This window comes from Sinohyriopsis cumingii, chromosome 5 (assembly GCF_028554795.1).
Source record: "Sinohyriopsis cumingii isolate HCF-2022 chromosome 5, ASM2855479v2, whole genome shotgun sequence".
Taxonomy (NCBI): domain Eukaryota; kingdom Metazoa; phylum Mollusca; class Bivalvia; order Unionida; family Unionidae; genus Sinohyriopsis; species Sinohyriopsis cumingii.
This window is the reverse complement of record NC_142965.1, coordinates 1,855,001-1,871,766: the sequence shown is the minus strand read 5'-3', so window position 1 is coordinate 1,871,766 and position 16,766 is coordinate 1,855,001. Positions and strand designations below refer to the sequence as shown.

General features: G+C 33.9%; 1 protein-coding gene across 1 annotated transcript in view; it reads left to right on the top strand.

Annotated features, from left to right (window-relative positions):
• The window catches only part of LOC149798522 (sodium/glucose cotransporter 4-like), a 60,045-nt gene that overhangs the window by 21,504 nt on the left and 21,775 nt on the right, over window positions 1-16,766 (top strand). The window contains exons 3-6 of the mRNA XM_089957330.1: window positions 11,815-11,919; window positions 12,454-12,513; window positions 13,333-13,437; window positions 13,792-13,897. Of these exons, the coding sequence (XP_089813456.1) occupies window positions 11,815-11,919; window positions 12,454-12,513; window positions 13,333-13,437; window positions 13,792-13,897 (376 nt within the window). The remainder of the gene's footprint in view (window positions 1-11,814; window positions 11,920-12,453; window positions 12,514-13,332; window positions 13,438-13,791; window positions 13,898-16,766) is intronic.

The following is a 16,766-nucleotide window of genomic DNA, read 5'->3' as shown; positions in this document are numbered from 1 at the left end:
TAAGTGGCTTCCAATTGTTAACACGTTTAAGTGGCTTCCAATTGTTAACACGTTTAAGTGGCTTCCAACTGTTAACACATTTAAGTGGCTTCTGTCGCAGAAAGACACCGAGTGGGTCTTTGGACTAAATGAATAAGACAAACACAGTGTGAGAAAGATGGAAATTTATGAATGAATTAATAAAGATAAATATATGATGTAAAAATACAATTAATCTCTCAAGCTCTCAACATACGATTTACTCAAATCACTCTACACAACATTCATACATCGAAAATAAATCAAAAATATTAAATCAAAATGAAGTACAGATCCAAGAAACCTCATGGACTGCACATACGCTTCAAACAGTATTTTACACAATAAGAGATTCACATAATCTCGAATATGAATTATTAAGATTCAAAATAATCTTAAGAACACAACTAAGATTCAAAATAATCTTAAGAACACAACTAAGATTCAAAATAATCTTATGAACATAACGAAGATTCAAAATAATCTTATGGATATAAAAAATGCAATGGAACAACAATTGATCCAAACGTATGCTTCTAGACCCCTTGTACAGTCGCACGATTCCTTGGGTTGGTCCACACTCTTATCGACCGCTCGCACCCTTTATGAATCCACCACGAGTACAGTCATACGTTACACGTACAGACAGCATACAGCACCTTTTTCAATTTTGCTACGTCTACGTCCGTGGCACAGACATACGTACATACATACGTATCGACAGCACGTAGCATTAAATGTTCTGGAAACTCCAGATAGCTCTAAGCAATTTTAGACGGCTTCGGACAGCTTCAGACCGCTCTAGTCATATTCACAGTCACATTGACAATCGAACTTCATAGACATAATCACAGCGACAGTCACAATCAGCTACAATAACAGTCAGAATCAGCTACAAACACAGTCAGCTACAAACACAGTCAGCTACAATAAAACCAAATTGGACATAATAATAGGTTCTGTATAATCTCTAGATATATGATAATACTTTAAATCTGCGTTGTAATAAATGCATTATTACGCGATAAGACATTACAAACCGAATAAGCTTCGCATATCAAATGAAAATGTAAATTTAACACTTACCCCTATGGCTGGAGAACAGTGGAGAGTGTATACTCCTTGACGTGATCCAGTGTGGTTTTAGAAATTGGTCTTACTTAAATCCATAGGAGACTGAGTACAAGTCAGGGTAGAATACCCGTGCATATCATGTTAGTCATGTTACCTCGTCACAAGTAATCTCTGTGGCTAGGTACATGTTACTACAGTCGCTTACCGGGAAAAACACATTCACCCTAGATAACGTTGTACGCATGTACAATGAGAAATAGTCGAATAGTTTTAAGATAAAACCAAGTTATTTCTTTGCCTAATTCTGTGACAGCTTCCAATTATTATCACGTTTAAGTGGCTTCCAATTGTTAATACATTTAAGTGGCTTCCAATTGTTAACATGTTTAAGTGGCTTCCAATTGTTAACACATTTAAATGGCTTCCAATTGTTAACACGTTTAAGTGGTTTCCAGTTGGTAACACGTTTTAGTTGATGTTGATGTTGATGTTGTGGGGTTTAACGCCATTTTTCAGCACACGATAGGCTATACATGACGGCCAGTATTAATGGTGGAGGAAGAACCCGGGAAAACACCGGGAAGAACCACCGACCCACGAGAAGCTACTGGCAAGCTTTCTCACATATCCACATTGGCCGAATCCTAGACTCGAACCCACGCAGACAGAGGTGAGATGGCAGTGATCCGTAAGGAGAGCGCTTTAGACCACTCGGCCACTCGGGGCCCCAACACGTTTTAGTGGCTTCCAGGTGTTAACATATTTAAGTAGCTTCCAATTGTTATCACATTTAAGTGGCTTCCAATTGTTAAAAATATTTAAAGGTCAAGATTGTAATTGCTTGTTTTCAGGCACTCACTGTGTTTTAACATATCAGATTAGAATTAATCAGTTACTGATTCCATCACAGAAAAATAGAACTAGATGATCGTGGGATACGAGAAGAATAAATGAATTCCTGGCGAATATGAATGTTCATAATCTGAATTATATAAATTGATAATTGCAGGAAATTATCAGTAACGTTAATATGACTTGAGACGATGTAACTGAATCATCAACGACATAAGTAACATTTTTATTAGTTCTGAGGAACTGACATTGTGTCACAAAGAACTTCAAATGTACGCAAGGAGACAGGTGACTCTAAGCCGTAATTTGGCAATGCGTATATGAAAGCCAGAAAACATTATCACTTGTATTGGAAAGTAAACAAAATTAAAAGAAAAATTTGCAGGGAGTAAAGTTATGACACTAAAAACTAGCACACAGTATAAAAAAAACACTTTTGCAAAGCATTGCTCTCTCTTTTTTAAAATCACTGCAAATAAAAATATGCGCTTTTCAGTCAAAAGATCCAAAGAGATAATGGAATATGATAGATAATGTCGACATGAAAAGACCCGTTCAAAACATTTCGCTTTGCAAGAATGTTGTGAATATATTAAAGAAATTAATTTAGTGGACACAGAGAGCGGCGACTGAGTAATTCCAGAAACGGTACAAGTGGCGGATGTCATTAACTCTTTTCTTGAATGACCCAATAAATGCTTAAAAAGTTGTTAACAATCTTAAAAATAATAAAGTAATTGCTGGAATATTAGTACTGTATGTAAAGCATTTTAATATTGTCTTGAATACTGGCTTCGTACCGTATGGCTGGACTAAAAGTGATAATTTATCAAAAATGTAGGTGACAAAACCGATATGCCAAATTATAGACTTATTACTGTAGTTTGCTGTTTCGGAAAAGTCTTTACAGTTATATTAAATTTAAACTTGTATAAATTTCTTAAGATCTCTGACTCAAGCTGAATTCAGGAATGGTTATTTAACAATAGACAATATCTTTCTTTCGTACAGCCTGAATTTATTAGACTTTACAAAAAGAAACTTTGTTGTACCTTGTTGGTATTGTAAGTGCCATTGATAATGTATGGAGAGTTGGATTATGGCATATACTGTATTCTGTAGGCACCGTGGGAAATTGTTTCAATGTTATACTGAGTGTTTACAGTGATATCAAATTATGCGTCTGAGTAAATAATCAATACTCCGTTTTTTTTGTTTTTTTTTTTGTTTCTGTTGTGAAAAGGTGTAATACAAGGGGAAAATCTATCTCCATCATAGTTTTTCTTATTCCTAAATGACCCAGAATCATTTTGGCCAGTAAATGGATGTAGAGGTAGCACTGTACGCTATAAACTAACTGACTTTGTAAATATTTTCAATGTTTTGTTGCTTTTATAGGCTGATGATAATCCTGCTAATATGCATTGTACTCTCAATATGTTTAGTGAATACTTGTATTGTATTTGGTTTTAAACAAGCTATCACACATACAAATTTAACGTAAAAATCCTATATTGATGTTGTAGCTGAGCATAAATACATATGCCGTATGTTTCACAAGAGTCTAAAGTTCACCGATGCCTTGAAAAATGTAGTATCCATAATCTAATAAAGATATGCAGTTACTTAAAAAGCGGATTAACAGTTTTAGATTTGCCAGTTGGTTGTCAGCTAAAATTATTAGAATCTGAGTTCAAGACTTAACCTTGCTTACGAGTTAGTGGAATTTTAAATACTAGTGCTTCATTGGTCAAGTGAAATATGAATAAATAGAGGTTTGGTAAACAAATTATTAATTCATGTTTTAAGATCAGTCTATGGAATCGTTTATAGATGTGTTCAGATATAATTCTTGACGAATTATTTATTTAAACCATTCATTTGATTTAGAAAGTAGTCATTGACGAGATTAAGATATTATTTTGGGATTTTAGTGAATGCATTCAAAAACATTCAGGATTGAATCGTTGGTATATCAGGACATTCAAGACTATTCTAATTCATTCGGAACATTCTATACTTTTGACTTTTGACAGGGCATGTAGGACTGCTTGGGATTTAATTCACAATACTGTAAGTGTTTCTTAAATTTTCACTTTCTACCGTAGAGAAATAAATTATTTCTTGATTTTTACTGAAACTGGTCGATTTACTATTTTCTGTTACATAGTTTAAGACCTAGAGTCGTACCGGCATAATAATGTCTTGTCTGGTTACTTGATAATTTAAGCAATATAGAGTACAAATTGTAAAATATGTGTTATGGCTCCATGGTCTTGAAATATGTAACAGAAAAGAAGCGAGACCAGCAAGTTTGAGTAAAGTTCAACAAATAATGTATTTCCCTAGAATACAGGATGAAAATTCGAAAAGACACTTAGGGATAGTGTGATTTAAGTTCCAAATAATCCTAAATGTTATATCACAATTCCAAAAGTATAGTTGGTTCCGAATGAATTCCGATAGTCTCGAATGTCCTGATGTATATAATGATATAATTCAGAATGTCTTTAAATGGCTTTTAATGAGTTCTTAATAATCAGAAATAATGTGATAATTCAGTACGTACTTTAGATACGATTTAAATAATTCATTCCAAATTAATATGAACTTAACTGCAAACTCTGATCATAGATTCCCAGACAATGATATAAAACAGGAATTAAGACTTTTTAATACATAAAAAAAACCCTCTATTTTTATACATACTCTTACCTGACCTATGACGCAACAGAATATTCTGGAACGTGGTTATTTATAATTGGAAATTTCATAAAATTGCAAATAAGTTTGCTTCTAGAATATTTTGAACTTTAATATATATGCCAAAATCTTTTTTACAACTTACAATCACGGACAAAAGTTAAAGTATAATCTACAGTCATGGACAAAAGTTACTTATAACAGATAGTTCCACTACATTTGTTTCAATGAGCAGCATACGTCATCTACACAAGTTTGGTCATAAAATATGCAACATAATAAAAACTAAAATTTAGAAGGAATTACAATACATTGTTGACTTTAAACGTTGCCAATCTTGCAAGAAAGGCTGCATTAACAAAATGTGTTGAATACGCACTGAGATATAACTCATGTAAGCTATTTTATTCGTGTCAGACCGTGTACAATTAATAATGATATCTGATACAGCAATGAATACAATCAATTTAATACCCTCCCCAAGTAGCATATTTGGCGGTTGACCTGTCTTGTAATCGAATAGTTTTTTTTTTTTTTATAATTGAAACAAGATCATGTTACTATTAATAGCTTCTAAAAACTCGAGGTAAATAATTTTGTATGCTCAGACATGTATTAAAGCACATACTATCTTATAAGCAATACCTCTATTTACAACATTTCAGCGATGGGATATAATTATGCACATTTCTTTTGAACACAATATTCTACCGATTCGCTTCGTGGCCTCCTCTAGTGACGAGGCGCACTTTCGGTGTAACACACATACTCTGTGTTTTTCTCCATACCTTAAATTTTTTATATGATACAATTGATACCAACAGATAACAGGAAATTAGACTTCGTCAGTGACCCAAATACTATCAGTGTGTACCCTGTTCACTTTACGCTCGTGATGCCAATTTGTTCGAGGTCAATAACTATTTATTCCCTTATTTTATCATCGATCTCTTAAACCATAATTAATATATTCATACATTCTTTTAGTTTTCTAGCTTCTTAAATAAACAAATTAATTTCTATCAGTTGGCTAAATATATTTGTTTGGACACTGAACGCATCGTCCGTTGTTAATTTTCTGTCTGATTTCGCAAGGCTTTTTACCACGTTTTCAAATCAAGATTTACATATTTTATTTCTGACATTTATAGCTGTGTAATTATCGTTGTTCTTTTCTTTTCCCAAAGCTGCGAATCCGGTGCATTTTGCATCGGCATCAAAGATTTTAGTGCGTTGAATTTTTCTATCTCGTTATCATGTTTGCTTTTAATAAATAATGGAAGATCCGCTTTTCCCTTGGGCGCTGTTTAGTTTAGACATGTTATCCATTTAGGTTGGGAAAAAGTTAAGTAACTGAAAGTTAGTACTAGTCACAAACCATTAGTCTCTGAAAATAAATAGTTATCACAATTAGTAAGTACAAGGAAATAATTATCTGTTACTAATAGTTACTTAAAATAGGTAAATGAATGTCACTAAATGGAACTAACAAAATGATGATAAGAAGAGTTACAAAAAACTTTGTTCGAAACATTTTAGCCTTCATATGTATATATAGCATTATAGTATACGCATATCCGGTTGAGGAAACGAAGATAATTCTTGGTTGCATTGTCAAGATGATTCTTGGTTGCATTGTCAAAAGTGTAATCTGTGAAATTAGCAAGCAAATTGGAGATAAGAAATGATAGATATCTAGAATGTAAACTGCGTAAATATCAGTGAAGCTGAGTGGTAAAGAAATGTTAGAACACCAAGAGCGAAAAAAAATTCAGTTACAAATTGAACATGTGGTCTTCGTGCCCATTAAATCAATATCCTCTAATGTGTCGTTGAAATCAATATTTTCCATTGTGAAAAATATCTTGGAAAACGAAACGTTTTAATATTTTATGCCTACACAATTAATGTTTCCATTGTTAAAAAAAAAAAAAAATCATGCACCACTTGACGTACCTTTCGTACTCACTTTAAGTGATGCTGTGTACTCAGAAACAGCTTAGCAGAGGATACACAAATACATGGAATATCATTAGATCCCCCAATACACGTCAGGTCACGTGCGAAAGGAAATACAGATTAGTGTATGAAGTGCTAAAAATGTACGATAATCATTGTGAAATTGTTGAACGTTTAAAGGAAAGCAACGTTAGTCTTACAAGAACGAAGTTGACGAAATTCTCTGTATATTTTTAAATTAAGTTTAACTTGGCTAAGTTAAACAAATCGTGGTAATACACATCATGGGAATAAACAAATTCCATGCAAACATACTAATGATTCAAACAAAGTACACGCATAATATTTCGAAATACAACCGTCGGACAGAAGGCAAACATAGTTTTATATGTGTTTTTTTTTTTAAAAAAAATGTTGGAAAACAAAGTAGAAGTGATCAGCAATATCTTTGATTGCAAAATCAAAATATATAATTCTTTCCCATGACGCTTGCCAGGTGTATGCATCATGTTTCGTGAAAATCAGAGAAAGAATAATGTAATATTGGTTACTATGGCAACCAAAAAGAACAAATTTAAAAGCTTCCTCTGAGATAAAGGTTCTATTATTCAAACATGGGAAAACTAGGAGAGAGAAAAGAAATGAGATTTGAAAATGAGGACTTTTACTTTAAGGTTGATGCTAGAGACCGAAGTTTAGATACTAATAATAATATTGTCGTAAACATTGTCGGGGTGAAGAAAGAGGCTCGACATGGCGAAGTCATGGCATAGAAGGTGATGATATATTTGATGTAGTCATTAGCAAGGTTTAACAAGGAACAGGAAAATGTACAGGTTGACATATATACGGCATAAAATATATTTGGTTAGGCATGTTGAAAGCTCACGTAATTGTTGGTATATTTATCGACCTTTCCGGATGGATTATGTACAAACGTGGAAAGATAAAGCTTGACAAACGCTTCGTTATGCGATTGCAATTAGTTTTGAATGCGCGTAAAAGACGCGTGGATCGTCCTAGCGACTACAACTTAGTCTAATATAGTTATTGTTTGGATAAGTGTCCGAGGAATAATTATTTCTGTGTAATATCAACAAACCCACAAGGATTGTGATATATTATAACTTTAAAATAAAACAATTTTGAGATCTTGAGAGAGGTGGATGATAATCTTGCGAGCACATGTATTAGAAAAAATATGACAATAAAAAAGATGAACATCTCAATTTGTAAAAAGTCAGAGAACCAGAAATTCTGATTATATAGGGATTAAACATTTTGCAACCATTTATAGCTAACCTATTGCATATAGGAAGCATAAATAAATATCGACAGAACAAGGTAATAAGCACGTAGACATTATGATAACACAGGGAATACTATTGACAGCCTACCGAAAAATGAACCTATTAAATGCCCATAGAAGTTTGAGGTTATCAAAAGATGACTGATAGCTGCAAAATTGGATTTATTTAAGATCTTGGTTTAGAAATATCGAGGGAGTTACACGAATACTTCAAGGCCTATCCATTGTCAGATGAAAGTTTGCACATTTCCCGTGGGAATGAAATAACTTAATTGAAGAAGAGCTATCAAAAATAAAATCAGTGGATGTGCACGTTTTATACAAGCCAAATTACACAGTTCCATATATGAAACTCAAGTATTAAATATCATTGGGTATGCAACTAAAAAGACACAATAACAAGCACAAAAACAGGACAATATTCTTTTCAAAACCTTGGATAAAATATACATAACTTTGAATACTAATCTAACACAAAAGCAACAAATGACTTTAAGAAAGACCTTTTCATCTGGATGAACAAAGCTGCGGAACTTAGTCCAATTATGTAAATGTTAGGAAGTAGAACAGCTGCTAGAATAGTTGAGAACTTCAAAATTATTCAAGAGATTATTAGAAAGGAAATAGCGCCATGAAGACACACACACACACACACACACACACACACACACACACACCTATGGAACTGGGCAAGTTCTTTTATGTTCCTATTCTTATTGTAAAGTATAGACTGTTCGCATCAATAATATGAAACTGATGTATACAGACACGTCTTTACTTGTATTACATATTAAAGCAAGGGCCGACATGGGGGGGGGGGAGGGGGGCAACCGGGATAAATCTCCGGGCCCCGAGCCCGTTAGGGGGCCCCGGCCGAACAACACTTTTTAATTTTATAAAAGAAAACTTTTGTTTCAACAAGAACTAGGAAAGGCTGGGCTGTTTCTTACCCAAGGGTTCGTGATCAATCTCTACGGCCCTGATTAAAGCAAGTAATTATTATGAGGACAAGAAGAAAATGATTGGTCATTTCGACACTTCCAACTAAAGACGAAAAGCACAATGTATCTTTAGTAAGCAAGATAATGTCAGGAAAATTCAAAGATGAAGTAAACGGTGCAGTTATTTAGGAAATTGATGCGGTATGGGGTAGGTCTAGTCCTACATGTAAGACTTCGACGCTGATATTTATATTGTCTGATTCAGGGTCTGTGTGTGTGTGTCTGTGTGTGTGTGTGTGATTTGGGGTTTCAACGAAGCTTTAACAATTTTTCAGGCATATCGCTACGATCTCTGGAGTGTGGCAGTTTATAGTGATGTCTAGCTCTGGGACATCATGCCGCAGACATGTAGCATGATGTCCCACCCAGTCACATTATCCTGGCACTAGGCCGACTAGTCCTAACACTAACCTCTTAATGCTGAGCGCCAAGCGAGGCAGCTGTTAGTACCATTTTTGTAAGTCTTTGGTATGACTCCGCCCGGGATCGAAACCACCACCTCCCGCATCCGAAGCGGACGCTGTGACCACTAGGTTACCGGAGCGGTACGTCAGGGTCTAAATGCCTAACTAACGGCGCGTTTAGCGTGTTTTGATGTCGACTAACATCGTAATGAAAGTTAAATTTTCAGGAATATCTCAAACAACTGGCAACTAAACTAACGACGCTTTTCAACAAAGTAAAGTCATAATGTTTTAGTCAAACTTTACTTACTCTGATGTCTTTTCTCTAATAAATTCAAATTCTCACAAAAGAAATGGACCTGTTTCAACGCTTCGTTGTCCTACATTTCAGTGTGCTGGAAAGCGATGAAAGCCGTGAATGCCGAAATTGGGTTAAGTTGAAATATTATTCTTTAACGAAACAAATACAAAATATATTATGCCTATCGGAACTGTAAGCAACGTTTCGTTTCATTCAAGAAACATATCCCCCACATGAACCTACTTGAACATACTTCAGCATACCATGACTACCGTCGCATTTCAACAAATTCAGATATATGTTAACGGAACATGAAAATGCGTCCATTTGCCTGTGTCAGATTTTGATTCCATCAGGATAAAAACAGCACAGTAAGTATATTAATTACATATCAATTTGTGGAAGAATGTTGATATGGGCTGCCAAGTGTGTGAGATATTCCTGAAACTTTGATTACTCGTTCCAATGTCAATCGACATCGGAACATGCTATACAAGCACGTTATTTGGGTTGTAAGACATAGCACTAAAACAAAAAAAAAACAACAAAAAAACATGTGCTATGTCTTACATTGTAGGACTAGTGCTAGGTCGTATCTTTTCGAGACAAGGATAACTCTAAATATTCTTATACATACATACATACATACATATATATATATATATATATATATATATATATATATATATATATATATATATATATATATATATATATATATATATATATATATAATAAAACTAATACATAAAATAAAAAGTCAAATGGTATATTTTAATGATTTAAACTTTGATGACAATTGTTACATTCGGGTTCAAAGGGCACACAACACCAAGTAAGGGTCCTTCAACTTTATGTAGAAAAAAAGCTAAAATTTACCACCCCCACCCCCAGCTATATAACTGCCTACTCTCCCACTCTGCTCTTGTTTTAATAAGGGTTAGAGATAAAGGATTGTAATTAATTTAACAATTGTGTCTTATCCAAGAGTATTAACTGGTACAAGCTCAGTTAGCCATTGGAAGATAAACAACAGAACCGTACCTGTTGATAGTCTCTGCTATGAAATATCCAGAATGCTGGGATTAATGTTCTGGCCAACTGTCACTACTAACAGCTAAAATCCGATTCAGGCACTGAGAGCGGAGTGCTGTTTTTATTTTATTTTTATTTTTTAAAATTCTCCCGATGTAACAAATTATATATATATATATATATATATATATATATATATATATATATATATATATATATATATATATATATATATATATATATATATATATATATATATATATATATATATGCATGTGTTAATCAGCAGTAAGACTTTAGCTGCAAAATGTTTGTTAAAGAATATAAATCCAAATGGTTTATGGAATATGTGTAACAATGGAATTGAACCAATTTACAATATTAACAATATAGCCAAAGCATACAAGATATCGTTGATAATCTGTGTGCCAACAAGGAAATGCTTCGAGGATAAATTAATATAAAATGACAAATGAATACAATCATAAATCCCTAGTGAGATAATTGAACAATAAAAGAAGTCTTTAAAGAGTGACAACAATTTATAGTAAAAGAACGTAGTCAAATCCAACTTATAAAGGAAAAAAAAAAAACAACCAACGAGCATAAACTGTTTAAAGCGTAGACGCGTACACGGAAAAGCAGCATACTAATACTAAAAAATTAAAGGGAGTGGAACCTTTAAGTAACAGTGAGTAGGAATACATAAACTATCGTTGACAGAGGATCCGGTCATATTTGGCTGATGTCAGTTCTTCCGTCCTATGATTTGCGTCTCGCATATGCAATGGATGTGAGCTTTGCGGTCATATGATTTGCGTCTCACATATTCGATTGATGGGTTTTTTGCCATCCTATAATTTGCGTCTCTCATATTCGATTGATGGGAGTTTTTGCCGTCCATTATTTGCATTTCAGAGTACTAATCGGCCACATCAAGTAAAATCATAATGCCGAATTGTATCGTTATAAGAACTTTATACTTTGATATAAACATGTTAAATGTCAAGTAAGTGTGTCTTCACCGGATTTGACATCTCCTTCGTTAGCTGATCTTTCATTCATTCATTCATTCATTCATTCATTCATTTCAAAACCAAATAGGAAACCAATCTTCATTTCAAAACCAAATAGGAAACCAATCTTATATATTTGCAGGTAGGGGCCTCTCTTTATTCCAGTAACATTGGAGCTGAACATTTTGTTGGACTTGCCGGTACAGGGGCCGCCAGTGGAATAGCAATAATACTATATGAATGGCTGGTAAAATAAACTTATGTTTTTATGCAAAGCTTTTAAAACTTCTTTTCAACTAAAAACAAAACAAAACATGAACTATGGTTTAACTGTATTTACTTTGTATCCTATGTTTTAAATATTTGCGAATTACTTAAATCATATAATGGAACAGAATCACGACAACCTGCGACGCATGTGGTGACATCTATACTGATTCCATATGGCCAAGTTTCACGTGAAATTAGCCAAATATTTCATTAGTTTTGTGTTTTCTTTTCATCTAGTGAGATATGCCAGAAGCAGATCCAGAAAAAGAAAGCACTGACCATCGTCATCATATCGACCTGCCCCTTCATACAGAGCGTACATATTAAAAGAAAAACGATGATGATGACAATAGTTACGATAACCATACGTGTCTCTCACTTAGAATCTATGTACATAAAAATAATCAAACAAAAACAAACCTATAGAAATATACATTTCGGGATAAAACCTTCCCAGAATTAGAGACAGAGATAAACAACATTATTTTTTTCTTCTGTTTGTTCTTTCTAGCCAGCCTTGCTCGTGTTCTCTCTAGGATGGTTTTTTCTACCAGTTTACATATCGTCAGGAGTAAGTATTTCCATGTGGTGAGATCAGCTTTCATAGACTAAGTATTTCCATGTGATGAGATCAGCTTTCATAGACGAGCGTTGTTTAATTATAGCGAACATTTAACCTTGTCGATAGGATTTAACCTTGTCAATAACATTTAACCGTGTCTATAGGATTTAACCTTGTCGATAGGATTTAACCTTGTCGACAACATTTAACCTTGTCGATAGCATTTAACTGTGTCGATAGCATTTAACTGTGTCGATAGCATTTAACCTTGTCGATAGAATTTAACCTTGTCGATAGGAACAAAAAATATATTTGAAAATGTTAAATAACGAAAATCCCTGACGCCATTTTGTTTCAAAGTAAAAAACAAAACTGCAAAGCAAGAAGGAATAAGGAATTCATTAACTCAGTTTGGTTATGAAAAAAATGCTACGCTATTATATTATAATATTTCAATATGAGTGCCGTTATCGGCACAACCTAAAGTTTATACAAATGGCATAATTTCTTAGCAATTTTAATTTTCAGTAAATGCTACTTTAAATCACAAACGCGTGGCATGTGGTGAATTGTTTACACATTATGAGCTGTGGACAAAATATGTGTTTGCATAATTTTATTTGGAACATTTTGCAACATTAATCTTTCCTAAAAGTTAGAAACAACCACTGTTTGGGAGAAGCAGATGAATCTTTAAGTCATCATACAATATCATCATGCTTAGATACGTTAACCTATTTTTAATGTATTTCTCCACACATTAATACAGGTAGATGCAATGTACAGTATATCACTGTTAAAAGGTTCAATATATGTTGATAACTACAGGTGTTCACACTACCAGAATATATGGGGAAGAGATTTGGTGGGAAAAGAATCAGACTCTACCTAAGTATTTTTTCTCTGGTGATGTACATTGTTACAAAACTAGCGGTAAGTAAAGTACTATAATAATAATAATAATAATAATAATAATAATAATAATAATAATAATAATGATGATGATGATGATGATGATGATTATAATAATAATAATAATAATAATGATAATAATAATAATGATGATGATGATAATAATAATAATAATAATAATAATAACGTTAATAGCAACAATCATGACGATGACAAAAATGATACCAATAATGATGACGATAACAACTAAATAGCAAACATAATAACAAGTAAAATGTTTTTCGTGTTGACTTTATATCCATAATTTACTAATCTGCATGTTACGGGAAACTTATGTTTTAAAATGCTGCCTCAATATTTATGTTGTCAATTTAGGTAAGCATATTTTCTGGGTCCCTGTACATTCAGCTGGCGTTGGGGTGGAACATGTATCTCTCAATTACAGTTCTTCTAGTCTTGGCAGGAATTTACACAATTTTAGGTAAGTCATACGGATAATTTCACCAAGTCAAGAGATTGAAAATATGTTTTCCTTTACACACGATATTAGAAGATTACAACTGTATTTGAAATATTTTTTTTATAAAAAATTACTCCATTTAGTGTGAACGTTTTCCATGTAACTTTATACTTTCCTTAAATGAATGTGATCGTCGTTGTAATTTACACAATAAAGTTATTTTAACTTTAGAATGAGCTTCAAAAGTTTTGTAAACTGTGTTTGGTGCGAGAGAGACAGAGAGACAAACAGAGAAAGACAGACAGACATAGTCACAGAGAGAGAGACAGAGAGAGTTGCATTGGATGATATTGATTGCTGTGAAACTTGATATGCAGTATGTTCATTGTTTGCAGATGGACATATTAAAACACCTTTTACGCTCTCATGATTTTAGTAAGGTTTTTTGGGTAGATGAGGTGGAGGTGGGGCTTTATGACATACATCTAGATGTAATGTATTACAGAATTTTGTGAACAGATCTAATACTTAGGTTTTTAGTGAACTTTTGTGAATTTTGTACACATTATGATTACACTGCTATCCATTAATTTTACTCTCGTTATTTTCATAAAAAGCGATGCGCTTTTTTTTTGTAGACTCATATACATCATAGGGTATGGTGTTATGCATGGGTGGCGGGGGTACATTTACGTGAAAAATCTATATCTCACACTGCATAAATAATGCTATATCTGGAATTTGTAACTAAATTGTATTAAGTTTATTTCTCTAGTTCCGATCATGCAAGAGTCATTAAAGTACGCGACTATATGAATCTTTATTCGTACCGCATCTGTATGTATCTCTATTAGTAGGGACCATCAGGTGGCCCAGTGGTCTAAGGAGCTCACCTATACTGATCACTGACATCTCATTTCTGTCTGCGTGGGTTCTAGTCTCGAGCTCGGCCAATGTGGTATGTGAGAAAGCCTACATGTGGTTCTTCCCTGTGTTTTCTCGGGTTCTTCCTCCACCAGATATACTGGCCGTCATGTATTGCCTATCATTTGCTGAAAAATGGCGTCAAACCCGCCACCACCAAGACAATATCTCTATTAGTACCACACTCTTTGACAAAAATAAGATTAAGGTGACCCATATTTCACATTTTACTGACTTATTTATGTTTTTACGTTTATCTCCTAACCAGATTTTTGATTGCAACTGGTACATATATTGTTCTACCTAGAATGATAAAATTTGGTGAGGGAATGTATTTTTTTAAAACATATTTTGATGAATACTTAACCCTCATCACAAAAGTAGGTCACTGTGACTCTTATTTCACGCATCATTCACTTAAGTTAAATTTTAATCATAGCTTATGCTAGGATACTCAAAGTAGATGATTCTCTGCATTTATGTTAGTAGCATGCCCTTACAACTAAAGAAGGTCACTGTGAACTACATTTAACATTTTACTGATGGGGGGGGGGGGCGAGTGGCTGAGTGGTCTAAAGCGCTCTCCGTTATAGATCACTGCCATCTCACCTCTGTCTGCGTGGGTTCGAGTCTCGGATTCAGCGAATGTGGGTATGTGAGAAAGTTTGCAAGTAGCTTCTCATGGGTCGGTGGTTCTTTCTGGGGTTTTCCCGGGTTCTTCCTCCACCATTAATACTGGCCGCCATGTATAGCCTATCGTGTGCTGAAAAGTGGCGTTAAACCCTACAACTACAACAACAATAACAACAACTGATTTAGGTTGCTTTTGCGTTTATCTCAAGACCACATAGGCTTTCTACATCATGTACCCATACTGTTCTACCTAAAAACATCAAACTTGGCAATAGGATACAACTTGATAAGTACAACACCTTCATCCCAAAAGTAAATAACTGTGACACATAGTTTATGCTTCAATGACTTTTATTACATAATGTGTTTTAAATGCTCATTCTTGAATCATTAAACAAGATGATTGTATATATCTCTCTTAATACAACACCCGCACAAAAAGGTCACAGCGTCCAACATTTCATATTTTACTGGCTTTGGTAGTCTTCTGCATTATGTGTACATACTGTGCTATCTGGAATCATGATACCTGGATTTGGGGATGCATATGTATGAACTCTCATCTCAGAAGTAGGTCATAATGGCCTATATCATACACTTCATATATTGGGTTTAATTTTTTGCTTCATGTTCATTTCTCGTGCATTATTCGTAAAAAAAAATCGTGAAATTAATGATGAAAGGCAGCTCTGGTAGCACGACATCCTTACAACAAAGGAATCTCACCATGACCTAATTTCCATCTTTTGTTGGTTGAGTTACTTATTGCGTTTAGCTCATGACCAAAAGAGTTTTGGCATTCAGCATGCATACTGTACCAGACAGAATTATTAAACTTGGCGAGATGATCTATCCTACTAAGTAAAATACTTTTAATTACGCAAAGAGGTCACTGTTAACTCTATTTCATGCTTCGTTAACTTTCTTGAAACTTTGTGCCCACTGTTAATTTTCAAGGTGCTCGTTATTTCTAAAATCCGAAAACTTGATGATTGGGTAAATGCCTGTCACTAATGCACCATCTCAATCAAAGAATATCACAGTGACCGATATTTCATGTTTATTAACACTGGTTACGTATTTGTGTTTGGCTCACAACCAAAGAGATTTTACCATTCTATACACATCCTAGCTCTTTCTGACCAGAGGAGTTGAAAATATGAATAAATATTTACATTGTTTATCATGGTAGGTTATCCTTATCATGTGAACCGTGAATTGCACATATGAATGTGAATGATTATAGCACTAAATGAATGGACGATATGCTTATCACGTGATCCCTAAGCTGTAGTTGCTAATCAATGAAATTAATGAATCAATGTTTTAAATG